General features: G+C 46.1%; 1 protein-coding gene across 2 annotated transcripts in view; it reads left to right on the top strand.

Annotated features, from left to right (window-relative positions):
• TMPRSS4 (transmembrane protease, serine 4) overlaps positions 1–9,614 on the top strand; it is a 38,320-nt gene that overhangs the window by 11,403 nt on the left and 17,303 nt on the right. For both annotated transcript variants that reach the window (XM_008050980.1, XM_008050986.1), the window contains exon 2: positions 4,822–4,855. In XM_008050980.1, the coding sequence (XP_008049171.1) occupies positions 4,822–4,855 (34 nt within the window). The remainder of the gene's footprint in view (positions 1–4,821; positions 4,856–9,614) is intronic.

Below are 9,614 nucleotides of genomic sequence, written 5' to 3'. Positions count from 1 at the left end.
AAATTCCGGCTACTCAGAAGGTTGAGGCGGGAAGGATCGCCGGAGCCCAGCAGGGTCGAGGCTGCGGGGGCCGGGAGCGGCCACTGCACTCCAGTCTGGGCGACAGAGTGAGACTCCAACTCAAAAAAAAAAGTTAGAACTTAACAATAACCTACATCTAGCCATGAGATCCTCACTCACACACACATCCATCCCTCTACTGAGATAGGTAAGGGAGCAAGTCTCTCTTGTTTTATTAATTCAACAAATATTGACTGTACATATTTGATAGATCATGAACTATGCTAGAAGCTCCCCACCAAGTAAAGTAAGATCATCCTGATTCTCATGTTCATTATGCCCTTGCTTCTTTATAAAAAGATTCCATGCTATCTGAAATATTTTGGGACTTACTTTTTCCTTAAATATTAACTGGTTAATGCCATCCATATTATTTTGTGTCACTGCAGTTCATTTGTTTTGACTACAGCACAATATTCCATTGTGTGAATATACCACAGTCATCTTCTTAAAGGCTGACCTGAGACTGAATCCCAAAACTAAGATGTGCTCATTAACTCTTTCATTCGACAGATATGTATTTAATACTCACTGTGTACCATGCACTGTAGAAGACCTCAGGAATGCAATGATGAACAAGATAGTCACAGTCCCTGTCACTCTGGCTTTCAGATTTGATTTGGTTTATTTTTTCTTTCTCTCTTTTGTTTTCAGACAGGTGTGGAATTGTTTCCACAACCACTACTCAGGGGATAACCATTGAAAACATATTAGCCACTGTTGGGTACTAGAGTCACCTCAGTTCAGAGATAAGGAATCCAAGGCCCCAGACTGTGCAAACTATAAGCTTCCTTTGTTCCCTCTCTGCCTCAGCTTCTAGCACAATTCCGAGCCCATCAAAGGTGCATGTTCAATATTTGTTGAATAATAAACAAAAGAAACTTACCCTACCCACCGCAACTAAGGCATGCATGCATGCACAGGTAGACTCAGTGGAAAAGAATGAATTGACAAGGAAGGGCCTATCAAAGAGACACTCTCAGTATCCCTCCAATGTGCCCCTCCTCTAGCCTCCCACAGCTCAGCAAACACCCTCTCACCTGCATACTAAAATCCAAGTGCATCAAAACCACAGGTGAAGTATATTGCCTGCATCTTCCAAATATCATGGGGTCTTTCTACTACCAGCCTTTTTCTCTCTCCACATGTACTCGCCTCGCTCCAGTCATCCTGATCTCTATTTTTCCTCCAACACCCCAAGCTTATTTTTGCTTGCTTGGCTCCTTCCTGTCCTTCAAGTCTCAGCTTGGGTGTCACCTCCCAAGAGAAGCCCTCCCTAACCACCCCAACCCCCGCCCTAGGCCTCCCACCCTCAGTCTCCATTCAGGTGTTGTCCCCTCTCCCCTGCATTACTCTTTGCTTAGCACCCAGCCCTCTATAATCTTTTCTAGTTTATGGCCTGTCTTCTCCCTCCTCAGACTCTGCCCTCTCCCCTGAAATGGAAGTTTACTAAGGATAGGCTCTCAGTTGTCTTACTTGGGCACTATTCCCATCCTGCTGTGATTATTTCTTGTCTTTGAATCTTCCTGGAGTAGTGTACAATGTAGACAATCTACAAACATTTGTTTAGCTTAATAATGAATTATTTAATGCTATTCATCTTGGTTATCAGACAGTTGTTATCAATACTTTTTACCCTTGACTGCGTTCGATGAAAGAACTTTGTAAACTGCTCTGCACCAAGTGTGTGTGAGTTACCATTGGTATGATGATTATCTGACTCTGCAGCCACGACAGTGCAGAGTCTCCCGATTCATTTTCCTCTTCAGCCTGGAAATAGGCCCCTCCGTCCAGCCCTGGCGAGATGGCTGGGAATGAACTTCAGAGCAGGGTCCAGAGTTCAGTCCAGGTCACAGTCATTTACTGAGTCTTTACTAGATCCAAGGCTGATGCCAAATACCAAGGATACAAAGGCAGTAAGAAAGAGGGACCAATACAATGATTATTTGTCAATTAAAAACAAAATTTTAATTAAAAAAAAGGAAATGAAAGAAACAGTGACCGCCTGACAAGAGAAGTGTTGGGATGAAGACTTATACCAAAGGCTGCAGATATGCAGAGGACAGGAGGGCGGAGGGAAGAGCGCCCCCTCATGGGAACTTTCCACCAGCTAGGACATCCTCACTGTAGCTCCTTGAAGTAGGTGTTACTTCCTCCACTTTAGAGAGGGTATGCCCGAAGCTCAGAGAGGTTAGGATCTTGTCTACATATATACAGTTAAAAAGAGGCAGGGTCTGTACTCCAACTCAGTTCCTACAGACTCCAGATCCTGGCTGTATGCTATACCACCCAAGGCCAGACACGTCCCTCCCACCAACTACAGGCTGGCTTTTGGGAGGAAAGGAAGGAGCTCCTCCTCCCAATTGCTGTGTCCACTTTGCTTAGCCATGAGAACAAGTAACCCCCAAAGACCCCTTGCCATATCTAATCCAGGACACCTGCCCAGAGGCTAAACAAGGCAGTCTCGCTCCCAAGTGGTACTGGAAGAAGATCCCAGCCAGAAATGTACAGCGTCCTGCAGCTCCTCCAAACACTAGGGCTGGACATGACCTCAGCACAGCAGGGCAGGCAAGTTGCTGGGTGCAGACCTAGCCCACAGGCACAGCTGCTGCTCCTGCAGCCTGGGGATTCAAATCCTATGCAGACTGGGAAAGGGAAGAAAGAGAAGGAACGTTTCTGGGAGGCCCGAGAAAGTGAGGGAAGGGTTGAGAGAGCAGGAACATGGGCAGCATTCTCCCTTTAATCTTTGTCTGGCAGGAAGGGGTGAGCATGTTCCTTGTATGTGAGCCTTTGTGTCAGCAGCCCCTGAGTGTGACTTTATGTGGATGTGTGTGCACTGAGTGTATACATTAAGTGGTGTGAGCAAGTGGAAGACATGCCTTTGCGTGTATCTGTGGACATGTGTCGATGGTTACCTAAGGCCTACTCTCAGAAATGCCATAGTAGGCCAGACTCGGTGGCTCAGTCTGTGATCCCAGCACTTTGGGAAACCAAGGCAAGAGGATTGCCTGTGCCCACAGATTCGAGACCAGCCCAAGCAACTTGGGAAGACCTCGTTTCTACAGTAAATAAAAAACTAGCCAGGGTGGTAGCACGTGCCTGTGGTTCTGGCTACTTGGAAGGCTGAGGCGAAAGGATCGCTGGAGCCATCAGTCAATGCTGGGGTGGCCATGAGTGTGACACTGCACTCTAGCCTGAGCGACAGAGTGAGACTCCATTTCAAAAAACAAGCAAACAAGCAAATGCCATAGTGTTCTGGAAGTTTTTGGTTTTATTTGTCAGTTTGTTTTATTAGGTATAGCACATGTTTCATAAATCACTCAAATATAGTCTACCACTCAATGAATTTTTACACATACAAACACCTACACAACCAACACCTGAAACAAGATCTAGAAGTGTTCCAACATTCCAGAAGTCTCCATTGTGCTCCTTCCAATAACTACCCACTTCCCAAGTAGTAAGCATTATTCTGACTTCTATCACCCTAGAGTAACTTTATTTTGTGTTATAAATATGGAATCATACAGAGTATATTTTTTTGTGTCTAGTTTCTTTCATTTGTTATTATGTCTATGAAATTTATCTATGCTGTTACACTTAGCACTAGTTTATTCCTATCTGTTGCTGAATTGTATTCCATTATATGAATACACCCCAATTTATCTACACCAGTGATTGACATTTGAGTTTTTCCAGTATTTAGCTATTATGAATGAAGTGACTATGAACATTCACACACAGGTTTTTTGTTTGCTTGTTTTGTTTTTAGTTGGAGTCTCTCTCTGTGGCCCAGGCTGGAGTGCAGTGGCATAATCATGGGTATCATAGCCTCAACCTGCTGGGCTTAGGCAATCCTTCCACCTCAGCCTTCCAAGTAGCCAGAACCACAGGTGTGCTCCCACCATGCCCAGCTAATTTTTTTATTTATTGTAGAGAAAAGGTCTCACCAAGCTGCCCAGGCTGGTCTCAACCCCCTGGGCTCAAGCAATCCTCTTGCCTTGGCCTCCCAAAGTGCTGGGATAACAGGTGCCCTGCCCACATACAGGTTTTTTTGTTTTTTCTTTGCTAGACATGAGCACTCATTGCTCTTGGCCATGCCCTGAAGCGGAATTGCTGAGTCAAAGAACCATAGAATAGTTGTCTGTTTCCATTAGTGAATTCAACCAAACCATCTTCCAAAGTATTTGTACCAATGTACACTCCCACCAACAGTGTATGAGAGTTCTAGTTGCTCTACATCCTCATTAACACTTAATACTGTCAGTCTTTTTCATGCTAGCTATTCTGGTGTTTATGCAGAGATGGTTCATTGTGGTATGAATTTGCATTTGCCTGAGGGGTAATGATAATAAGCATCTTTGGATACTTATTGGCCAGTTGAGTATCCCCTTTTGTAAAGTGTCTTCTAAGGTTTTACAGAAATGCATTTTATCTGTAAAAATAGACAAATTATTGACAAAAACAGATAATAGAGAAAATCATCTTGAGGAATTTAGCAATGCACACAACAACCCAGCAACCATTTGCTTCTCCAATTGCTAACTAGCTGCTGCAATTAGCAAACTAGTTAAACCACATCAAATGGGTGCATGACTAAATTTTTCATTTTTAATCAATTATTTAGATATCGCTGAGACCCCCAACTTAGATGTAGCAGGGAAAAAGGAATGCAAATGAGAACCAAGAAACTCCTCTCGACTGCTAGCTCACACCTGAGTTTCCCTCATTCAACTCATTGCCTTTTTCCTTCAATTGCAGGATCCCGACAGTGATCAACCCCTGGCCAGCCTCGGTAAGCTCAGGTCCAGCTTTCCCCTGTCCACCTCAGCCTCTGCATTTCAGTTACCAAATAGATACCAAGCCACATTTGCATGACCCTCACCACCAACACCAAATGCTAAGTGCCGTGGATGACATCCAACTACCCATCCATCATTCAACAAACATACTAACTATAAGTTCCAGGACTCATCCTAGAAGTAGGAGGCCTGATCTCTGGGGGAACAAGGCCAACAAACCTAAAACCCCAAGAGCAATGATTCTCCAATTCATTCATTAAGTTACTTGTTCTTTTATCCTTTCTTTTTTTTTTCTTTTTTTTGAGTTGGAGTCTCACTCGGTCGCCCAGACTGGAGTGCAGTGGCCGCTTCTGGCCACCGCAGCCTCGACCTGCTGGGCTCCGGCGATCCTTCCACCTCAGCCTTCCGAGTAGCCGGAATTACAGGCGCCGCGCTACCACACCTGGCTAATTTTTGATTTATTGTAGAGATGAAGTCTCGCCAATTTGCCCAGGCGGGTCTCGAACCCCTGGGCTCAGGCAATCCACTCACCTCAGCCTCCCAAAGGTGCGGGATTACAGGCTGAGCCACCGAGCCCGGCTCTTTTATCCTTTCAATACAACTGTAAGTGACCACCATGTGCCAGGCCCTAAGTGTTGGGCTACTGCAGTAAGACAGTCACAAGGCCTCTGTCCTCGTGGAGTTCACAGTCTGACCATGCTGCCAAGAAACAAGCTGGACAAAGGCATTTTCCCTGGTAGGAAAGAAAATGTAGTGTCTGTCTGATTTACAGAAAAGAAAAATTAGTTAATAAATAGAATGATCCCAAATTTAAGAAGTTTTCTGGCCGGGCTCGGTGGCTCAGCCTGTAATCCCGCACTTTGGGAGGCCGAGGTGAGTGAATTGCCTGAGCCCGTGGATTCAAGACCCGCCTGGGCAACTTGGCGAGACCTCATCTCTACAATAAATCACGTGGTAGCGCGTGCCTGTAGTTTCAGCTACTTGGAAGGCTGAGGCGGAAGGATCACCAGAGCCCAGCGGTTTGAGGCTGCGGTAGCCGGGAGTGTGCCACTGCACTCCAATCTGGGCGACAGAGACTCCAACTCAAAAAAAAAAAAAGAATTTTTCTAATCCGTTATGTTTTCTTAAACCATTGATATCTACTCCTGATAGCCTGCTAGGTCAGCAAAACAAATGAGCAAGGGGCAAATCAACATGAACAGGTCAATAAGAAAATAACAAATTTCACTTACTTTGACAGCTTATTTATTTCTTGGTTCAGTGTCACAAGTTAGTAAGGATCAGGAATGAAGTACTCTTCAGCAAGCAAAACAATGCCTAGTTTGTACTTTGGAATTTAATATATCAAATAAGAGATCAAATATACCAGGATTCCAGGTGTTCTACCATCTCAGTAAGCCTGCAAACTAGCAAACAGAAAATGAGCTGAATTGCTAGTAATGTCTGAAGATGTGAAGGGAGTTTGGGCTGGAAAGATTAGGGCTGCTCAAGTGGTCAGGGACAGCACCACGAGTCAGGCCCCGCAGGTTGAGCAAACGATCATAAAACAGAAAGGAGTGAGGGTCTCCGTAGTGGAGGGAAGAGTCCAAGCTCTTCAGACTCAGAGGTAAGAATTCACATGGGTTGTTGGAAGAACAGGGAGTGGATCTACCTTAGCAGAACTGGGCGTTGGTGAGGACTAGCACTGGGAGTTTATTTGGCTGAGAGACTGGGGCCACATTACACTGGCTCTGAAAACCCAGAGAGGATGCAGTCCAGATGTGGAAGTCATGGGGAGCCCTTGTAGGCTCTCGAGCAGGGAAGTGACAGAAGGAAAGCAATCTTTTAGGAAGCTCCGACTAGCAGCAGTGAGTGGGACAGGCTAGAAGAGGCTGGAGGTGACCCGGGGGGGTGTTCATAGCGTAGTGGGTTCGCTAACTTAACCTAGGTATGAAAACCCTTCCCTTCCTCATGAGGAAAGCAGGTCCTCCCTGTGAGAACATCTGAGAAGCAGAGAGGCTTTGGGTCCTGGACACAAGGACTTGTGGCTCTCTGTAGGCCGTTCACTCTCTTAGAAAACAAATACATATCATGTCCCCAGAGGTAGGTGCTCAACACGTAAATCATGCATGATGAATGAACAAAATGTCATTATGGCCATGGCCGAGGTCTTTCTGAAGACTGGCTGCTGGAACTTTGAAAATAGTATCAGCTAACATTATTGACAATCTGATATTATTGCCAGGTCCTAGTAGTCTCAGGCAATACCACTTCCAGGCCACATCCCCAATGCCTGGTCTCTGTGGCTGAGGGTTTTAGGAAAACAAAGTTTTGTAAGCTCTTCCTTCTCAGCAAATTCGTTAATATCAGCATGTATTGGGCACCAGTCTTCAGCAGGATGCTGTTCTCTGCTTTTGAAGAGCCGAAGACAGGGATGGAAACAGATATGTGGCTAGCCATCATTCAAGGCAGAATAACATGAGACCTGTAAGGAAGATGAAAGGGATGTGCTCAAGAGAACAGAGCCAAGAACAATGCATATGTTCATGCGACAAATATTTCTTGAGTGTCTGCTATGGGCTAGACACTGTTCTAGGCACCAGGGATGCAGCAGTGAACAAAACAGACCTAACGTGCTGCCTTCACGGAGTCTTCATTTCAGGGAGGGGTAAGAGTCAGGAAGGAGGAGTGAGAGGAGACAGTATTTAAAAAAAAGTCAAATACAGAGTATGCTAGAGGTGATGAGTGCTTTGGAAGGAAAGAAAGCAAGGAAGGAGAATGGGAAAGGTTGGAAAACTGCATTTTTTTTTTTTTTTGAGTTGGAGTCTCACTCCGTCGCCCAGACTGGAGTGCAGTGGCTGCTCCCAGCCACCGCAGCCTCGACCTGCTGGGCTCCAGTGATCCTTCCGCCTCAGCCTTCCAAGTAGCTGGAACTACAGGCGTGCACTACCACGCCCGGCTAATTTTTTTATTTATTGTAGAGATGAGGTCTCGCCTGCCCAGGCGGGTCTCAAACCCGCAGGCTCAGGTAATCCACTCACCTCAGCCTCCCAAGGCATGGGATTACAGGCTGAGCCAGCGAGCCCGGCGGAAAACTGCATTTTATTTTATACTTTATTTTTTTAGAAATCAGGATTTATTGAGAGGACAGAAAAGCTCCCACAGTGAGAGGTGACCTGAGGGGGTTGCCTGTAAAATTGCATTTTAAATAGAGTGATGCAGGAAGGCCTCATTAGGAAGGAGACAGTGAAGAAAGACTGGAAGGAGGTGAGGGAGTTGGCCATGTGGAGGTGAGGGCTAGGAGGGTGGACCTGTTGCTTCCCAGAGTTGCCGTAATTCCTGCCCCGCCTCTCCCCAGGGAGAAGTACCCCAGGGTACCTCCTCAGCTTATTTTCCGTAAGAAGAGAGGACTCAAAAGAACCTAGCTCCAATACTTACCGAGAATGTAACTTTTCAGACCCTTTCCCATGCTCCTTCTCCTTGGATAACTGTGTGCAACAGACAATGTAGTTATTATCACCTCTGTTTTAGGCAGTGATAGGCTCCTACCTTGCCTCCCTAACCCCAAACTCTTTGTTCTAATCCACCTCCTCCCTGATGAAAGATTCATCTTTCTAAAATTAATTTGATCCTGTCTCTTCATTGCTTGGGATGGCTTCTCACTACCTTCAGGATAAAATCCGAACTCCTTAGCTTGCTGTTTAAGAGTCCCCACATCGGCCTTCGCTGGTCCTGCCTGTATGTCCTCCCTTGGTATTCCGAATACACCAAGTGGCTCACAGTTCCCTGCTCCAGGCCTTTGCTGCAGCTGGGCCAATGCCCCACTTCCCTCCCTCCCACCTCTTCCTGTATATGTGTTACCCTGAGATTTTTCTCCAGTCTACCTTTGATGGTGTCTCTGTTATAACATATATCATTTTTTAACCTGATGGAACTGGCATCTGTGGCCTCTTCCCCCCAGATTGTAATCTTCTTAGACAAGGAGGGCTTTGCTGGGGACCCACTGTTTGTTGGATTGAGGACACATAACAAGTGTCATTAACAATTTGTTTTGTTTTTGTTTTTGTTTTGAGTCAGGGTCTCACTCTGTTTCCCAGGCTGGAGTGCAGTGGCACAAACATGGCTCACTGCAGCCTCGACCTCCTGGGCTCAGACTATCCTTCCACCTCAGCAACCCTCATCCCAGTAACTGGGACTATAGGCGTGTATAACCACACCCAGCTAATTTTCTGATTTCTTGTAGAGTCAAGGTCTCGCTATGTTACCCAGACTGGTCTTGAACTCCTGGGCTCAAGCGATTCTTCTGTCTAGACTCCCAAAGTGCTGGGATTACAGGCACGAGCCTCCATGCCTGGTCCATTCTTAAGTATTTATTAAGCCCCTACTAAGTACGTACTATGTGCTGGAGACCCCTGCCCTCCTGGAGCTTATAGCTTAATCAAAAGGTAAGTCAGGAGGTCAGGACAGGGATAAATGATGGTGCAAGGAATGGGGACATGCCAAAGTACATGCCCGAGGGCCTCAGGCCTCTCACAGGGCGGGTGCAGGTCACATTAAACAGGGGGAACATCCTAGAACAGGCTCAGGCAAGATGGGGGGGGGCGACCGGGGCTCAGGCTCCTTTGAGGGCACTTGCGAAAGATAGGTGAGCCAGGGTAAGTGAGAGGAGATGGGGTGACCATGTGCTGATAAAGCTAAGACTAGTCTGCAGAAACAACCCCCCAGCTTGAACCAGAACTGTCGCCAAGGCATTCTTTTTTTTTTTTTTTGAGT

The sequence above is a fragment of the Carlito syrichta genome, unplaced genomic scaffold (assembly GCF_000164805.1).
Source record: "Carlito syrichta isolate Samal-C Ts95f unplaced genomic scaffold, Tarsius_syrichta-2.0.1 Scaffold63326, whole genome shotgun sequence".
In the NCBI taxonomy this organism is placed as follows: domain Eukaryota; kingdom Metazoa; phylum Chordata; class Mammalia; order Primates; family Tarsiidae; genus Carlito; species Carlito syrichta.
Note: the sequence above shows the minus strand (reverse complement) of the source record. Positions and strands in the feature narration are given on the sequence as shown.